The 20,150-nt window shown below is 41.3% G+C and overlaps 2 protein-coding genes across 2 annotated transcripts; both read right to left on the minus strand.

Annotated features, from left to right (window-relative positions):
• Nucleotides 1-19: 19 nt before the first annotated feature.
• Nucleotides 20-4,529, minus strand: LOC117477781 (snaclec EMS16 subunit beta-like). The gene is made up of 6 exons (XM_034124522.1): nucleotides 4,379-4,529; nucleotides 3,874-3,963; nucleotides 3,080-3,250; nucleotides 1,688-1,839; nucleotides 923-1,047; nucleotides 20-187 (listed from the first exon to the last, which is right to left on the minus strand). Exons 1-6 carry the CDS (start codon nucleotides 4,464-4,466, stop codon nucleotides 37-39), a joined length of 777 nt encoding a protein of 258 aa, XP_033980413.1. The 5' UTR covers nucleotides 4,467-4,529; the 3' UTR covers nucleotides 20-36.
• Nucleotides 4,530-7,593: 3,064 nt separating this feature from the next.
• On the minus strand, nucleotides 7,594-17,971 carry LOC117477782 (neuronal pentraxin-1-like). The gene is made up of 5 exons (XM_034124524.1): nucleotides 17,219-17,971; nucleotides 13,268-14,225; nucleotides 12,782-13,032; nucleotides 8,203-8,382; nucleotides 7,594-7,803 (listed from the first exon to the last, which is right to left on the minus strand). Exons 1-5 carry the CDS (start codon nucleotides 17,969-17,971, stop codon nucleotides 7,594-7,596), a joined length of 2,352 nt encoding a protein of 783 aa, XP_033980415.1.
• Between the last annotated feature and the right edge of the window lie 2,179 nt (nucleotides 17,972-20,150).

Below are 20,150 nucleotides of genomic sequence, written 5' to 3' on the forward strand. Positions count from 1 at the left end.
CTCCTCTCCTCTCCTCTCCTATCCTCCCCTCTCCTCTCACTGTAGAGTAGCTTGTCTCCTCTCACAGACCCTCCTCAGTAGGTTGGAGCACTTGTAGGTGAACCAGCTCTTCCTGTAGTCGTCTCTCGGGGTGAGGCGTCCACACAGCTCTCTGCTGTCTGCGTTATCGGGCTCACGCTCCCAAAACCTGCAGGGAGAAGCAGAGGGGGAAAAAAACACAAAAACAGTCTTTAATCTGTTACCATGGCAACCACTACTCCTCCATAAGAAAATGCATCATAAAATGAATACAACCACCCACTGTCTTTATTAGGGGAAATCTGATTACACATATGCAAAATGAGAAAATACTTGGATAACTCTGATCAGAATTCATGATTAATATCGAAGAGTAAGTTCAAAAATCTTCAAACTCCTTTTAAATTTCAAACAGTATGCTACATATAACAATATATCCAACATAATACCAAATCAAACAATCTTTACAAAAAATAATTATGTTTTGTTGTTACATTTTCTGTTTAAATGTATTTCCTAACACATATTCTATGCTTTTTCTTCCTATTTAGACCCCCTTATTGTCTATTTTATTGTGCAATTTACTATTTACATCTTATTTGTAACTTCATTTTTCCCGTGTTTTTATTAAAAAGTTGAAATTACGAGGAACGTTTTTCATACAGGCCTGAGCAAACTGAATGAAGTTAATTTTTTTGTACCTATTTCTATGTATTTCACTCAGGAAATGTTAAACAACTTTACATGGAATCACTTGTGTGTCCTTATTGGTGAACCAGCAACCTGTGACCAAACTCTTGAGTTGCAGGAATAGAGATCAGGGTGGGGCAGGGTGTCCCTTAACCTCAGGAGCCCCGTCTGTCCCCGGTCAACCCCCCTCCTCTTCCTGTCTGCCATCACTCACCCTGCTCCCTTCTCCACCCGGGAGCCGTCACTCCACTGCCAGCCCCCGTCACCACCTCCCCCCCTGAGGCCCAGCCAGTACGAGTCTCCCTGGCTCAGACTCTGGGCCTTCCCCCACAGAAACACCTGAGAAACATGTCAGGAAATGTCATCCATTTGTCAGGAAAGGTTTCAATGTATCACCCCTTTTCTACAAACATCATTTCACCACCCTTATTGGGAACAACATCAAGGACATAAACTGTGTTACATAAACAGTGAAAGACAAAACTTGAGATGACCTTAAGCTGCGACTGCTCCTGCAGACGTCTCCATATTTCATAGCAGTCTTAAATCTATTCTTAACTTCTCTCCCTGATGGTGTGTGAAATGTGTGTCCTTACAGCTAAAATGTCAAGGAAAGCATCTCAAATGTTTACAAGTGGACACACGCAGAATATATCATCAATGAAGTTCCAGGAAAGACACATACATACTAAGAATAGAAGGCTGTTTGCAGTAAAACCCATTATTATAATTCACTGAATTGATTGAATATGTATTTGGAAGCAATCAGAGTGGGTTCAATGATTCAGGAAGTAGAAAATGATAGGACAGTAGGTATGTGTGTGTGTGTGTGTGTGTGTGTGTGTGTGTGTGTGTGTGTGTGTGTGTGTGTGTGTGTGTGTGTGTGTGTGTGTGTGTGTGTGTGTGTGTGTGTGTGTGTGTGTGTGTGTGTGTGTGTGTGTGTGTGTGTGTGTGTGTGTGTGTGTGTGTGTGTGTGCACCTGCTCCTCCTCTGTCTGCACTTTGGCCACAGCCCCCCCCAGTGCCATGCAGCGGTACTGGCTGCTGATCCAGTCAGCTCTGTCCTGACTGAACAGGAAACATTTTCCTCCATTAGGCGTCCAGCCGGCTGGACATGGTGTGCACACTGTCTCTGGGTGAAAAAACAAGAAGAAACAATAACAAGAATACAAAAAAACATCAGTATGTGTTTACATTTTCAAGCTCAAAATGGCCCTTTGACAACAGAAATGACAATATGAAAAAAGAAACACATTTAAAGAACAGAAAATAGACAAATACAGTAGATGCTGAAATATTTAGGTAAAATAAAGAAAAGAGACCATTCAAAATAGTACAAATTAGTAAGTCTGTTAAAAAAAAGAAGTGTTTCAGCTGACAGAAATATGCTAACAGAACCCACATCTCTTATAGCTCTGGTAGTGATAAACATTTTTCTAATACATCAAAAAAGTACTATCATGTTATGCAGTTTTGTAATAATCATGCAAATTGTTGTTTTAGGGGGAGAAACCACAGGTGAATAGAAAAACTATTTGAATAATACAGTATCACCATGAATTCTTATAGCTGATGACTTATTACTAATATTAAATATGCAAATGGTTTAACTCTGGTGAAGTTAGGAGACATACAGTATAGAGATGCAAATAGACAAAGTTAAAAAAAAAAATACCTAATGGTGTGTTTTGGTTCTCATGTTAATTAATATAATACATAATAAAGCCAAAAGCAACCCTGGTTCTGGATTAAATAAGGAAATTCTATAATTTCCGTGATTGACCGCCAAATTTATGGATTTTTAATAAAGCGACAACATTGAATATTTGACAAAATGCAGTCTTTAGTTCGAAACCTGACCCTACCATTTCAATATGTCTAAACTTAACCTAACCCGTAAATATTGTATATTGTAAATGTGTATTTACTTTCTAAATATGTCCTCACTCTCCTACCCTGACCCTGGAGTCACACACACACACACACACACACACACACACACACACACACACACACACACACACACACACACACACACACACACACACACACACACACACACACACACACACACACACACACACACACACACCCTTATTGACAGTCACTTTTCTTTGTCAAGTCACAGTGACTCAGTAGAAAGTCACATGACTGGCACCCAAAACATTTGAGATAATGTTCCACACGCACACACACACGCGCACGCCCACGCGCACACGCACACGCACACACGCACACGCACACGCGCACACACACACACACACACACACACACACACACACACACACACACACACACACACACACACACACACACACACACACACACACACACACACACACACACACACACACACACACACACACACACACCTTTACCCCCGGTGCTGGAGTTGCTGACTGAGCAGTACTGGTTCAGAGCGGGATACTGGGAGAACAGGAGGCGATAGGACTGGTTCAGCTCCTCCAGTCTGTGCGTCAAATATTTCAGTTTGTTTTCCTGCAGGGCCGACTGTGACTGGAAGGTGAAGGTGATCTGAACCACTGCGATACCAAACACACACACACACAAACCAGAAAGACAGAAAATTACTTAGGTTACACAATGTCCCATCACCTGTTTCCATGGATACAGGATAGTAAAGGATGTGTCTGAGAGGAAACAAAGCTGACTGACGGAGGTAAAATTAAATAAAGCACCATTCAGAAGAATCATAAAGAGTCGATCCGCTCAAACCTTCAAAACGAAGACATTCAGTCTACATTTATGACAAAATGACATCTGCTGGCACAACAGTAAAGAATGTTCTGGACTTCTTTAAAGCAAAGATGAAGACATTATCAGGTCATGGCTGCTGTTATAGTTTAACGTATCAAATATATCCAACATTGTCAAGACATCCAAAGGAAAACCTAAACAAATGAGACAAGGCAGAGGACAAGCCTTGAACAAGATCAATTCATTTCACATAAATGCTTAAACACCACAGGGTCTAAAAACAAAGGCGGTCGCAAACATACTGTAACCAACTGAGACAAATGTGTAATTTGGGCTATATAGATAACACTGGATTAATTTGATTAATATGACAAATTAACATAAGTTATAGAAATTGTGCCTACTCATGGGGTCAGTATTAAAAGTCAAACTGTGATGAAATACTCACAGCTGAGAGTCAGCAGGAGAGTGACCATGATGAGCAGAAAGCAGAGCAGAGAGAAGTAATGAGCCAGCTGTCTGTACCGACTCAACCAGCCTGAGACAAAATAAGACATATTTTAAGCCTAACAATGGATTTCAAGACAGAAGGTGTTCTGATGGACTAGATTGCATTAGATTGCATGATATTCTGCAGCGGTCCCTATATCAATATCACTGTTTATAACTGCATTTTAAAAGAGAAAATGAAAACGTTTATTACACGAGTAGCTGATTATTTTATGGATCAACAGCATTATTCTTCTTAAACTTAACCATTTTCAAAGGATAACAGTATGAATACAAAACACTGAGTTTGTAAGCACTCCAAAGTTCCTTTAAGATAAAGTATTTGGCTGTGTTAAGAAATATTTAAATGTATGTATATATTTAAATTATACACATTTGAACTTGAAATGCATACATGTTAGTGCAGCAAGAAACACTTTGCCAAAAAATTATAAAGAAATTACTTTTTTCTGTAGATGCTTCCTTTGGTTTCACCTCCAGCAGAGCAGATCCATTGTTGACTTTCATGGTTTCATCAGCAACCGGCGGCATGATAGTTTGATTTTAGTGAATGCATGTATGCACAATAGCTCCGGGTTAACAGTTTCCCTTATGTTGTTTTAATACCTCCAAGCCTTTGTTCCTCAGAAGCAGGAACAAAAGAACAGCCCAGTGTTCCATAATGTAAAATTATCTCACATGATAGTACTGGCTGCACTCCAGCCATATGCAAAGCACAACTGTCTGATAACCAAACAACTGAAGAGTTCAGCAGCTGATGTTCAGTTTAACTCTCTACCATGGAAGTCCTTCCATCATGTTGCTGATTATTTAAAGGGGCCCTATGATGCTCATTTTCAGGTTCATTTTTGTATTATGTGCCTCTACTGTGACATGTTTACATCCTTTAAAGGTCACCTATTATGCAAAATCCACTTTTTCATGAATGTTATACATAAACATGTGTCCCCTCTGTGTAAAGAGATTCTGAAGGTTTCAGGAAAAAAGATTTGCTCACTTTTTGTCCTGATCCATTTATATAAAAACCTCTCTGAAAATGAGCTGATCAGATTTTGGCCACTTTATGATGTCATAACGATTTTTTGGCTTGGCCTACCAAGGTAACACCCCCCACCTTATCACCTGAATCTCCTCCTAGAGCTCCATTGTGGGTTTTTTAACCAAATATCTCTCAGAGGGGCATGGGGAGTGGCTCCTTATTTTCATCTAAAGTAAAAGACAGAGAATCAGCACTTTTGAAACAGGGCTGAAACAGAGGGGATTATGGGATGCTACAATGGGTGATCTGTTTGGTATTTAGAGCCAAACACTTCAGAGACATGTTTCGTATATATCCGAGACCTATAATATATTGATGAAAAACAGTATAATAGGAGACCTTTAATGTTCAAAAAGTCCTGTATTTTCCTTATACTGCCTCCACCTCTTTTCACCATATGCTTTTTTCACGCTGGCCAGCGTTGTTGGGATTGGTTAACCACTTAGACTTGTCCCGCCCCTTAGCCTATTTATTACAATGTGTTGGTTTATAGCCAATAGAAGCGCCAGTGTTACACAATGCTTTCATAATGTAAACAAAGGAGTCCAATCAAGGCATGTACATGCACAAAAAGCTAAATCGACAAATACTTTAATTCGAAGATGTTATACTGATACATTCATATTTACCCTTACACTTATCACCTGGAGTGGCACTTATTTTGGTTTTTAATCATGGCTGTGTTTACCATAATTGCTACTTGATATTGTCAGTGCGAAATTTGAAAAATAAATTAGTTTGTAGACCGTTTCCAATTCAGAAATATTTGAAATATTTTATTCAAAATCCTGACATTTTTACAAGTATTTGACATTATTTACAGCGCATATTATTTATTCTTTTATAGTTATTTTATAGTTTTGGCTTAAACATGAGGGAGGGAGTGTAGACTGAACACACTGTAATACTTTGAATATTTACAGCCAAAGACACACAAATAAACATAACAAAAAAAGAAACCTAATTGATATTCAAGTTTACACCAAAGGCGAGAATCAGCAAGTCTTCATGCATAAAGTTGTATATCTTATTTGTTAAAAAGCAGCTTACGAACTACACAGTTGAAGCAGGAGGTGTATAAACTGAAGTCTGTAGAACAAAAACAGGAGCAAGGTTTTAAAGTGCTGCTCGTCTTGGCATTACAGTGGAAGAAAACATTTTGCAGATATGTACAGCTGTGTGCGATGATGTGGACCTGATGCTGAGAGATTCTATTACCATGGCAACAACAGATACCCCTTTCTACTATCAATAAAGAGAGCTCATACTCTCTGAGTTTAACTCAGAGAAAATAGGATGATAAACACATAATAAACACCCAAAAATGTACCTTAAAATAACCACAGGGTTAACACTGCCTTAAGAAATTGCTATGTACTTATTTACAATGTGAGGAATGCCAAAATTAATTATTTTAATAATTAAAAACAGATTATCCGATATAATTTACATGGACAAAAACCTCTTTTGTTATTTTTTTTTTAAGTTGCAGCTACAAACAGAAATCCATAATGTCTCCTTTCACCTCTTTATTTTTTTCTGAGCTTTTGCGAGTGTGTGTGTGTGTGTGTGGCTGCCATGAGCTGGTCGGAAATAGGCAGGATCAGAAAGGTTGTCCACATGTAAATCCTGCTGTAAGCCACCGGTAGCCAGGGGACAACAGAATTACCGCGGTGACATCTTAAGGGACATTTTAAACTGAGTTGGTGCGGTCATGTGAGTCCTGGCCACACCATGTCATGTCTGACATTGAGCCCAGTGCTCTTATGTAACGGAGACATAGATCCACTTACAGACATAGTGATCTTTTTTTTTCTTAAAGTTTAAAACATCATACTCAGTACTGCAATCTTACGGTTATGGAGCACACGTAACAAATGAAATACTTTTTTTTTTTTTTTTAAGTTTTCAATATGAAATACTAATAAAAAACAATCCGCCAACTTCTCAACGTGCAATATCAAAATAATACAGAAGCTTAGTTTGACGATTGTAAAAAAGTCCTGCAACAGCATTTCTCTTTTTTCTCCACAAATCATTGAGCAGATATTGGATGTCAGTACTCGAGGAACGTGTATGAATCATCACCAATCATCTCTCAGTGTGGCTTTATTTGTATCCTGCGCCCTTAAGCCACTCTTTCACCTCCTGTACAGTCTGTGTTGCTCACATAGCAAAAAAGAAACCAAGCTAGTGCGGGTGAGCCGATGGCCACAAGAAACCTTTGGACCTGTTCTGATGGAAGCAATCCTATTATGTGTTCTGGATCCTTCAGAGCACCTATAGTCATGACCACACAGCCGGCAAATCCAAAGCCCTGCGCACTTTGGAGCTTTCAAAGTTGTCTAGCTGAAGCCTCAGAGCGAAGAAAAGAGGGTGTAGGTGGAGAAGGCAGAAAGATCGGACAGGAATGGCAAAAATATATAGGACAAGCAAAATAACTCCTCCTGCTCTGCCTCTTGCCCAAGGCTCAGCTTGCAAGCGAGGAGAAAAATCATTCCCCCATCTTTGATCCATGACAAAATAACATTTTCCCACTCAAATATGTGGTATGGGCATGAAACGGAAAATGTCAGGATGATGATGCTATCTCTCTGTGTTGGGGTCCAGTGATAGTTGTTAATGGCAGGGTTCAAAGGGGAGCTTGGCGAGCCCTCCGTGAAGCTCCACTGATTCCTCGGACCAGGACATCACATCACCAACTAGGTGCCCTGCGCAGGTCGCCTGGGTGTGGATCTCATTAGACGTCAAAACTCTGGACCAGAACTGGAGATCAGACATCCCTCCCATGAAGGATTGAGTGATGTCAAAGCGGCCTCCCATCGTGTCCTGTGAGGACAAGCAAGGAGCAGGTCAAGATTGAAAATGATAACAAATATCAAATTATAACACTATCCTACAATACTATAATTAATGTTATGTTAAAACGACATCCGCAATGTGCAACGTGATTGGCCGATGCCTTCATTCGTAATGCAAAAGATAAAGAAAAATAGACCTTTTTCCAGTAGAAGAAAGTTGCTTTTTGGGTTAGAAGAATACTAATGCAGAATTCTAACGTTTTTTAAGAAAGTATTCATATTGAAGTGCAAATTATTGACTCAAAACCCCCCGCCTCTGTGTGTATAGGCAATACAAGGTAACAAAAAGAAAAGGTAAAAAAAAAAAAGATTCAGCTGTGTTTGTACATACTGGATCTTTTCTAGAAAAGCATACCGTATGTCTTACCTGCTCCTGGCCCAGGATGAAGGTCCCTCCTGATTTGATGGGTTGCCAGCCTGACAGGTTTTGCCCCGAGCCTTTCTTCACCCCGTCCTGGTAGGCCTCCCAGACACCATCACGTGTCGTCCACGTTACGCATAAATGATGCCATTTCCCATCCGTCATGCTTATGGGCAACGTCACTGCCTAAAAACACAGGTAAACAGAGACAAACATGCCATTAAAGGTGAGGACAGGGAACGTTCCTCTTCTTCCATCTGTAGGAGTCTTTTGGTAAACATCACTAAATCATTGTGAAAACTAATTTCCATGACGAACCTTTATTGGATGAGCCCCATAAAATAACTCTTCATCTTCACTTTTCATCCTCATTAACTATTACAATCAATTGCAGACAGAGATTCATCTGCATATTGTGTCATTTATCTGATTGGGAAGCAAACATGACAGTGTATCCCTCCTTGTAATGTCACTCCTACAGAAAATTAGGCCAATCAATTACAGTAATCAGATTACTTGCTTTGCTGATTTGTTTGTTTAGCTCACAGCAAACAGAACTAGGGCAAGGAAGGAAAGAAAAGCTGTCCTCCGATATCAGCTTATCCGGGAATAAAAGATAAAAAGCCCAATAGAATAATTTCATAATTTAGTTAACTTTAGTTTGTAGGTTGTACGTCAGTGGAGTACAGCGCTTCACGATTGTTAACGGGGGGGGGGGGGGGGGGGGGGTGGCGTCAGTGGAGTACAGAGCTTCGTGACCGCGGCGCGTGTGAACGTTGTGATCAGCTGTTTTAGCGCAGGGCTGCTGTACAGACCGACGTTAACAGCAGCCCTGTCTGTGCACACGGAGACCGACTCTGTCGTCCGGTGAACTAACCGCCTTCTGGAAAAGCTTCACATTTACGTCGGTACGCAAATGCGCTTTGTGACACAAGTGACGGTACGCATTTCAGATTGTTGCCGCGCATGCGTACCTGCGTACCAGTTATGTGCACCCCTGATTATAACCCATGTCATGTTATAATTCTTTCATGTAGGCTTCTTTTAGCAAAATATTCATACAGGGCCTAATTGTGATACTTCCCTTTATACACAGTGCAAGTTCACCATGTACAACATGGCACTGCAGGAATTTTGAATGGATACTGTTGACCACTGTTCGAAATGGGGGGAGCCAGGGGGAGCTTGGCTCCCCTAAAGAGGGAGGGAGCTCCCCTGAAGAGGGAGGGAGCTCCCCTGAAGGCTGACTTTGAGATAAATAGGGGGAGCCCAAAAAAATTGTGCATATTTGTGTCACAGATTAGAAATGTTGAGTTTCTGTAAATAAAAGTTCTTGAAATAAATAATAGTCATTGTTCATTACAGTTTCTGAATATTTGTTTTATATTTGTGAATATTTCTGGGTGTTGCCATCTGTACGTGGCGGCGCTGCATTCTTTACGCTACGTTGCTATGGTTATGTTGAAATGTTCATTATTGATATTTGTTTAACTCTGGCTTTGTAATAAAAAAATATGACAAAACGAAAACAGCCAAGCCTCGCAGCTTTTGTATTCACAAGCAAAGAAGCGAAGGAGTCTAAAAATGACAACGTGAACGGAACAACTTTTAGTTGGCCGGCTGTAAGCGGCGTTAGGGTCGAGTTTGACAGCTCCACACCGAGGGAGAGGCCTGCCGATGCGGAGCCTGAAGAGGCTTCAACAACGGCCACAGCCGCCGGTGCCACCTGCACTAGCGAACCTGACGATGCCCATGACCTGCCACATGAAACTGGACACAGAAAAGATGGAGTGAGTGGAATGAAAGGTATCCATGGCTTTTCATAAAAAATAAATAAATGTTGGCTAATGGCTATCAATTGGTTTTGAAACGGTAGCCTCATGTTGTTATTTATTTTCTCTGAAATGTTATTGTGCTTTGGCAGTAATAACGTCTAGTAGCAGAGTGTTTTTATAGCAATTGATCGCATCTGCGCTGCTGCGCCAGTCAACAGAGCGTGCGTGTGACCTATTTAGTAGCAGGATGTGCATTGAAAAATAGGGCTCCCCCGAAAGCAAATGGGTAATTCGAACACTGCTGTTGACTCAAATCACAAACTGTAGCTGTGCCCTCATGAAAATAAATTAGCTAACTAGCGGGCTAATGTTTTCACTAACGGTGCTTAATCATTACAGACCGCTCATATAATCCAATTAAATGAATGAATCAGAATCAGAATGGTGGATTATTTCCAAGACAGTAGTTGTACGTATATTATAAGTAAAAAAAAAACACTAACAATGTCTACATTTTTTTTCTATAGTGCTTTGTCCACCATATCATTCACATGTGTGGGTGGTAACACCTGTAACGTAGCTAAGATGGTGATTGTTGAGGGTTAGATGTGTCCAGTATTGTACACTACACTTGACCATTATAAGTCCACCATCTGGGTACTTAAGGTGCACTCAAAATTGCAAGTTTATAAAAGCACAATAGTATATTAATTGAGACTCAGCAATAGAGCGACAATGCTAAACGTGCTTAAAACTTCTATTTCACCTTGTGTCATACATTGTTTTATTCACTTAGACATCTTTTACATCTCCCTTCCACTGCCTACTGACAAGTTGGCCTGAGTAACCATTATGCGCGTTCACACCGGAGTACTTTTCCCCGTACTTTTCCCGTTTAGTTCCGTTAGTACCCCTTATGTTGCGTTCACACCAAAAAGAGTACTTAGTGCCGGGAACTTTTACCCACATTTTTAGTGCCTGCTAGAGAGGTGGTACCAAAAAAGTACCAATTTCTATTGGCTGGGCGAATTACAAACCACGCCCCGTAAAACTCTGAAAAGTTTTGTGAAGCCGCCATTGGATTTGTGGCATTAGCATTATTAGCATTAGCATTAGCTCTGTCTGTTGGTGCGCGGGGCACCAACGGAGAGAGAATAACTTATGGCAACACAAAGTCCCCAACTCCGGGGACTTCCGGCCGGGGACTTCGGGCGGCAGTATACACCGTGAAGTTGTTTGCGGCCTGCCAGTAAACCCAAAGCAGAAGAAGACGAAGTGACGTCAGCGGCTCATTTGCGTAATCTTCCCTCAGGGAACTTATTCCGGTGTACTTAGTGCACGGCACTAAGTACGGCAAAGTACTTGGTGTGAAAGCGGCTAATGACTGAAAGCAGGAAACTATTCTGCTGCCCTGTCCTTGTAGCTCTGAACTCCCCTGGTGAGGTGATTCTGTCCTCTCTGTCTGAGCTGTGACTATCACACCTCACAGATTAGTAACACCCCGGGGCACGAATGTGTGAGAACTATATACTATATACGCAGGTCTCATAAAGCTTAAAGAAGCGGAAGATCCAATCATAAGAACTTGTTGGTCCTACATTTTTAATCCCAAAATGCAGCACCAGTGTTTTCTCTAGCAGAATCATTAGGGACCACCCGCCACAAACAGGCGTGAACTTTAATTTGCTACAATGCTTCTCCGCTTCCTTCAATGGCTACCACTGGCTGCCCGAATCTGCTTCAAGTCACTGGTACTGGCATACCGTGCTGTGAAGGGATCCAGTCCTTCCTACATGCAGTTAAACCCTACACCAGGGGTGTCAAACTCAATTTCATCGCGGGCCACATTAACATTATGGTTGCATTCAAAGGGCCGGTTGTAACTTTAAGACTATATAAAAATACATATATAAATATTTAATATATATAAAATAACGTATTATATTACATTATTGCCTCTGCATTGGATTCTTTTCGGATAGGGTAATAACTTCATAATTAACTACGTCTGAAAGAAGAAATCTAGGGCAAATAATTGCAAGTCTTTTCAGTGAGAATGTCACAAAATGATTTAAAAAGAAAAGCCAAATTCTGACATTTAAAAAAAGTAACATTTTGAAAAAAAGGCAAATTCTGAGAAAAAGGCAACTAATAAGAAAAAAGGCATATTTTGAAGAAAAAAAAGTCAAATTCTGAGAAAAATGTAAGATTTGAGATGCATTGTGGGACATGTAGTTTATGGGCAACGTGCTTCTGTAAATCGGCCTGTAAACGTATAATAAACATATTATATTCTTTGCAAGCTCTTGTGGGGCCATAGAAAATGAAGTCACAGGCCGGATTTGGCCCCCAGGCCTTGAGTTTGACACTCCTGCCCTACACTCAACCACATGCACTTCGCTCCAATATTCAACCAATCGGCCTGCTACTCCCTCACTGCGAGATGGACCCAGGTACCCCTCAACTAAAATACGCCTGATTGCTATCCTGGCTCCAAAATGGGGGCACAAGCTCCGCACTGACATCAGGAGCACAGCAAGTCTACATATCCTCCATCGCAAACTGAAACCTCATCTGTTTCACTATTACCTTAGGCATTAAACCGAACCATGCAACAAAGCCCATTTGAAACAAATGACCCAGCAAATATGAGTGCATTTTCTTGTTGTTCTGAGTTTTTATCTTTGTGGTTTATTGCACTTTGTTGCTTTGGAATGTAATGTTAGAAGTTACAAAGAGTTTCTAAGTGTAGGGTTCTCAACATTTTCTGTCCTTCCAACTGTTCAGGATTTATATGTTGTTGCTTTTACCTTGTCGTTGATTAGCAACTCCATTGGGTTGGTGCCCCATTTGATGAGCACAAGCTCGTTGGCTTGTCCAGGCACAGCGTAGGAGAAGGGAGTACCGAGGCCAGGCCCTTCTCCTGCCTTCAGCCACAGGCAGATGGTCATGGCGAAGACTTCGTTGACCACCGCCCGCTTCATCCTAGCATACATGTAGTTTGTCTTCATGGGAAAGTCGAGCATGAAAGCGCTGGGGCTCTTTAGCTTTTTGCTATTTCCTGGTGAGACAGAAGGTGCAACATTTAGATCCAGTTAGGACTACATGTACCTTTCTCCTACCAGCGCTTGGTTTCATTTGAACATCTGTTTCATGAAGTAACCGCTCCAGGCAGATTTCTATAGCAGTTTTCGTTACTCATTGACTATACAGTATACTTGTCTTACTATTTATATTTATCAAGCAATGACTAAAACAGAGCCTAAACTGTACAGTGTGTGTGTGCGTGTATGTACCAAGATCAGTGTTGCCATGGTGTAGTTTGTTGAGCACTGCCTCCAGCTTGCTGTGGCCTGCGCCCCGCAGAGTTGTCTCTTTGCTGCTGGAGGGCAGCTGCGGAGGGTTATGATCAGTATCATAATGGTCGTCGTGATGGTTGGTGCCGTGGTGGTTATCATGGAGATCCTCATGGTGATCATCGTGGTGGTAACCAGGTCTGTGGTGATACTCATGATGGTCATCGTGGTAACCAGGCGCGTGGTGGTCATCGTGGTAACCAGGTCCGAGATGATAGTCATGGTGATCATCGTGGTGATCATCGTGGTGATCATCGTGGTAATCATCGTGGTAACCAGGTCCGTGGTGATCATTGTGGTGATCATTATATTGGTCATTATGGTGGTCACCATGGTGGGTGCTGCGATGGGAGCCATAGTTCCCAGGCTGCCGAGTGTTCGATCGCCTGTTGTGGTGGTTGTTATGGCGATGATGGGGACCAGTGCGAGGACTGTTCCGGTGGCTACCATGTTGGTTGTAAGGATGGCTGCCGTGGTCAGAGTGACCGGTACCATGACGGTCATCATGGTGGTTATCACGGGGACCAGTCCCACGGTTGTCATTGTGGTGGTCGTCATGGTGGTTATCACGAGGACCAGTCCCACGGTGGTCATTGTGGTGGTCGTCACGGTGACCAGTACCATGGTGTTCATCGTGGTGGTCATTACGGTGACCAGGGCCTTGGTGGTCATCGTGGTGGTTGTCATTGTGACCAGTTCCATGGTGACCAGTGACACCATGATGGTCATCATGGTGGTCTTCGGTGTGGCTGCTGCCGTGATTGTCGTCGTGGTGGTCATCATGGCGATCGTCATGGTGATCCCTGTAGTAGCTGTTCAGCTGCTCTTCCAGGGCGGTGATCTTCCGCTGGAGGAGTTCTCTCAGGGAGCTGGAGTAGGAGCTGGAGGAGTTCCTGGCCTGCAGAAGTACAAACACACAAGTCAGAATATCTGACTCTGTGCATACAGTGGATGCAAAAAGGCCCCACATCTGATGTATTTCGAATCAGACAGTTAAAAAACTGTTTGTTGAGCCTTTTCGGCACAATTTTAACCTTTTTTCATCCACAAATTCTACTTTCTTACTCAGCTGTAAACCCCCCAGAATTGGGGGATTTATTTAATGCAAAATACCATTTCTACCACAGGAATATACAGCAGTAATGTCTTTTAACTTTGTTTGTTTGATGTCCTATGTCACTCACGTCAATAGTTGTATCATGATGCAAAGACATGCTGGACGCAGGTGAAGATCTCTACTATGGCTCTAATTGCAGTCAGATTGTCCCAGTTAGGATTCCTTCTTTTGTTATTCGTTTATAGTAGGGGCTAAATTATCCACAGAGGTCTTCTGATATCAGAAACATTTTGACCGCGTTATTATAAAACTAAAGTAAAGCAGTTTCACATTACAAGTCAGTGTTTTTTAAATATTGCAAGAGAGTGATAAGGAAAGCTTCCACCATAGATCAAATCCTCCCCTCCCTCTTTAACATCATCATCATTAATATGAACTTTCTCTAAGGAAGTAACAAGAGAAGAAGATAATGTATCAGAGGAAATACCTTATTAAACAGACCACTGTCACATACAGTACACAACATCTTGGTCTGAACACAAACATTGTACATTTGACAAAGTTATTCTTGGAATTTGAACTCTTATTGTTGAATTTCAAGCCACAATGTAGATATCCTACAAGTGACAAGACAACTGAGCAAACATGATATGCTGATGAAAATGTTGGATAAAAAAGAAAGGTAGAGGACGATGGGCTGTAATTGTTTTGTTTACCACTATTTTCCAAGGTGAAGGATAAACTCTCATGCATCAATAATTGGCTCTCAGTTTGAAGGAAATAAAGAAGAAAATATGTTTGCAATAAATTGAGTTATTTGCTTTTGAAAGTAGAAATATGGAATAACTTGCAGGAAAATAGTTTCTGTCCCTCCCTCTTCTCCTTTGCTCATCCTTGTCTTCATCACCAACGAATCCGGCTTTGTTCCCTGCCAGCGCACGCAATGATTAAAAGCCTCGTCAGGCAGGATGAAACTAATTGAATGGGAGGTTGGCTAGCGCCCTTCGGCGCATAGCCAGAGGCTAGAGGTGTAGACATCCTGTTAGAGGGGGGAGTGACGAAAGCTAAATCGTGGCTCGGCTTCTGTTTTGTCTTACACCTTCTCAGGAAGATTGAAGGGGATTTCTGGCAACACTTTCCATGAGACCACTTGCACTGAAAACATGGATTTCACAGGCCAGCGGGCAGTAGGGGTTTAGTCTCGCTGTATGCCACCAGCATCATTAAATGTTGTAAACTAAGCAAGACAGAACCACATGCATCCCTTGTTATAGGTGCTGAAACTCAAATTATTGAGAATGTACCACTTTCTTTTGTAAACTGTGCGATGTTTACAATAAAAATACCAATTCTTAGAGAGAAATGGAAACCGCTACTAAAGTTCTTCTGTCTGTAAACGTTTTTTTAGATGTCTGAAACAGTGGTTTTGGCCTGTGACCATTTAAAACGACTTAAAGTTAACTTACTTAGCCTGGTTTTGCCAAAAAAAACAAATACTTAACCTCATGCGAATGAACAAGGATGAATCAACAGTAAGTTCATGTAGAGATAACAATTTCTCAGAACCTTCCCTATTCCTTTTCTGAGCTTTACTGGTCTCACTCCAACACGTGATAGTTGGATACAGTAGTTGTTTAAAGTCAGGGGTGAGGGCTAATTAATTTAGATTAGCCTCCTGTTTGAGTTCTTGCTACTGATATCCAGCAGGGAGATCAAGAGTCGGAAGTCCTATGGGAGAACATGGCTCAGAGACAACAGACAAACAGCTGTGATATTTTCTTTAGTGGTCTGACAATGACTATCATGGATTGGTCTTCATGTGTGTTTCAGAGGTTTTCCCCCAACTTCTCAATCTTACTAAAAATGTTAGATTTTTCCAAAACTACAGATTATCCACTTAAAGTGAAACTAACAATTTAAAAACTATGCCACCACAAAATTGAATGCATTGTACTCTAACAGTATCCAATGGGTTACCATGCCTTGATGAAACACTTCCTCTTTACAGTATTTTGGCAGCAGCAGGCACTTACAGCTTATTCAGCAACTGAGCCTTTGACCCTTAATGACGCAAGATATGACCCCAATTAAGTCAAACCTTTGATAGGCTTCCCTGCAGACTTCTCAGCCTCTCCTGGCTTACAAATTACCAAGCATCTCAAACATGTTTGTATAGCGCAGGTGGAGTAAGTCCTCCTTCCGGAGCTCACACAGAATGTTTACCCTTTTCACCTGAAGCATCACGGCTTTAATTACAGCCATATGAATACATTTAGAAGATCGCTGTGCCTTGCTAGCCCTTCAGCATTTTTGTATAGTTAAGGGAAAAAACTATTTGACTAATTAAAAAATATATATTTAACAACGTATGTAGGAAGCAACTTGAGAAAGAGCAGAACCCTGGAGCACCAACGTAAGGTTAATCAAAAATACATAAATAAATAAGAATAAACTTGACCTTGCTGCAAACCTATGCCTATGTAGTTGATTAACTTTTTAACTGATTCAACTCTTTGTTGCCCATTACATAAGGGGTCCAAAGTAGTTTTTTTGGTAAATATGTTAAGATAAATTATATTAGCGACATGTCTATAATGCTAAAGTTTGTTTTGTTTGCAGATGACACCCATTTATTTACTTCTGGTTGACATTGTAAACAGAATCGAAAACTTTAAAACTCTACACAAGAGGCAACCTTATATATATATATATATATATATATAAACCCGACTATCCAAAAGGTAGCTAACTAATTTCTGTGTTTATTTCCTACCTGTGATGCAAAAAATACCTCTTTGAATTGCAAAGCATGCATTTCAGATCTTTGCACTCACCTGCAAACTTTCAAGTCTTTCCTTCAATGTCTGCAGTGTCTTGCCCGTCTGTTCAGGGGAGAAGGAGCTGTGTTTTCCATACGACGAACCCTTCCTGCTGTGGGGGTCTGATCTGTGCGGGTCTGATCTGCCATGGGGGTAGTGGTGATCACTAGGGTGATACGTCCCATGGTGTGACGATGAAGGCGTGTGGTGGGTGCTGTGAGGCCCATGGTGATCATCATGGTGGTCATCATGATGGTTGTCATGAGTATCGTGATGGTTGTCGTGACGGTTTTCATGGTGATCTGTGCCATGGTGACCACCAAAGCTCTCGCACAAGGTGAGCTTGGCGGTCAGCTCCCTGATGGTCTCTCGCTGGTCCAGGATGGTCTCCTTTTGCCTCACTAAGCTCTCACGCATGTGCAAGATGGTGGCTTTGGCCTCGTCGGACATCATGCCTCGCCGGCTGCTGCCATTGTGACCATTAGTGTTGCCGTTATTGCTTGGCCCATGGGGAACACTGGGTGGGGAGTAACAGCTGGGGTCTGCTTCTGGGGGAATTGGGGTGCAGACAAATTTGGGGCTAATCCCATAGTCATACTCTATACTAGGCAAACTTCCTGTTGCTGCTACTGCACATGACAGAAAGTAGTAGAAAATTAGAAGACGTCGAGGGAAGAAGGGGAGGATACACCCCAGAGAAGGTCCAAGCCATTTCTGGTGTCTTGCAGACAGAGGCTTGAGGCTCAGAGGACTCACGTCTCTGGCCATTTTCGGCCTGAGTCCAATTTATTCCTCGACAAAAGACAATCCTCCCCCGCCTTAGCTGTGTTTTGAAGAACACCATGAATGGAGGTCATTAACGTTGGATTGAAAGATGGTTGGGCAATTCATGTCAACCCTAAAATCACTGATGAAATCTCCTCCCAGGCTTACTCCCCAAATGTATTTTAGAAGTCAAGCAAACAAACTCAAATGGTAGTATTCTGAAACCGCACAAAGGGTGCTGCCAAACCCATAAGCTGTTTGCCTACAACAATGCAGTATTACCCAAGATTTGTTGGCTCCATGGTAAGTTTACAAGCCGTGAAAGCTGGACCGATGTATCTTGATAGGTCCTGCTGTTTTTGGGAAGCGGTGTTGGGCGCCAGCCAGGTGATCCCTTTTGAAACTTCTGTGTCCGACAGCCAAGAGTAATCCCTTTAACTTCGGCTTCTAACCGCCCATCAGATCCTAAGGTGCTCTTACCTGTGGGACAGAAAATCAATTAAACTCAGATAAGAAAAACTATGATGTAATATATCATAAATGGCTTAGTCAAACTTTGGTTGGTTAAAAAGTTGGAGTATATTGCTGATTGATTTGAACCATCTATCATTTATATTGCCACCAATAAGAACATACAAAAACAACAACTAGAGATAACATTAGATAAACTAGTCAAGATGTGGCGGTCTTTCATTTGATGATTGAAACTTGAGGTAGACAATGAAAATTGATTAAAGGGAATTTGGGTCATGACGAATTATAAATAGATACAAATATAACCAGATAGAAAACAGGTAAGTGCGTAAGTGACAGCTGATCTACATCAATAACAACTCAACTTCAATTATGAAATCGCTCATTCACTCCGTCAGCATTTCCTGAACTGACCTGGCAGACTATGCTCAGTGACGATAACAGGCAGGTAGACCACATTAAGGGGAGGGTCAGTAGTGGGTCGGGCAATAAACAGGCTACAGTGTAATGAGATTATGGCCGATTAATCATACTTAGCAGTTCACGTAATAAAAGCTTATTTCATTTAAAACATTGGTGAGTGGGCAATCACATCAGGGCCCTATGAATCAGCGCCAGAGCCTGGGGTCAGCATGTTTATTGGATATTTTTAGACATTACAATAAGGGAGAGTGTAACATGGGAAGGACAAACTCAGACGAATGATAACGCATGATAACAAACCAAGAACCAAAACTAAATATCCAGAAGTTGTACATAGCTGGGTCGTTTAACCACTGTATGAGTTCAAGACACTTCCTATGAATATGTCATATTTACCTAACAATAACAGAATATTGTTCGGTTCAACTTTTCCCACTTGCAAGTCCCCATCAAGTACTATTTCTCATCTGCTCCACATACAGTCAAAAAACCCTAAATAATCACACCATTCTGCCTCATTTCGGAAGTTTTCTTGACAATATCAGTATAAGCTATTATAAATGTGTCAGTGGAAAGTCAATTTCATTGTAAGTGGTCAAGGAAATCATGTATTCTATCATGACTGTCAATTCACATTTTTAAGGGGGAACATTATATTTTACTATAACTTTAATCTTTATTTGACAGAAGACAGTGTAGAAATGGGAAAGCAAGAGAGAGGGCCATGGCCTGGATAAAGATGACCACAGGCCGAATTTAAACCAGGGATGCTGAGGTTATTAGGCATGCGCAATAACCACCATTTTTTAAAATGTAAGGAACGACAGCTATTGAAGACACCAATACTATCTATTACAAGTGAGCGCAACCAATGTTATTAAATGTTTCCAGCTTAAAAGTAACTAAACATCCCATCTGTTTTAAAGCATATGGCAAGTTTTGCATGTAGGGTCAGCCAGAGAACAAGATGCAAAGCCAATAAGAAGAACACACAGGTACCGTTCACTCTAAGGTCATAATCTACACATCCTAACACCAAGTGCATCGCTTCTCAAATTCGGAGAAAACAACTTTGCTGGGAATTATCTGCAGCCAGCAACCATAAAGACTGGAAACAATAGGAAACAGCTAGCCTGACTTTGTGAAAAGGTGAAAAATCCACCTACAGGCCCCCCTTGTATTGACAAAGCACAGGTGATACCTTGTTTGTTTAATCTGTACAGAAAGAAAGTGTCAAATTAAATATCGAGATTTTATGCTGTGCTAAAATATGTCATGGGAAGTT

This window comes from Trematomus bernacchii, unplaced genomic scaffold (genome assembly GCF_902827165.1).
Source record: "Trematomus bernacchii unplaced genomic scaffold, fTreBer1.1, whole genome shotgun sequence".
Classification (NCBI taxonomy): domain Eukaryota; kingdom Metazoa; phylum Chordata; class Actinopteri; order Perciformes; family Nototheniidae; genus Trematomus; species Trematomus bernacchii.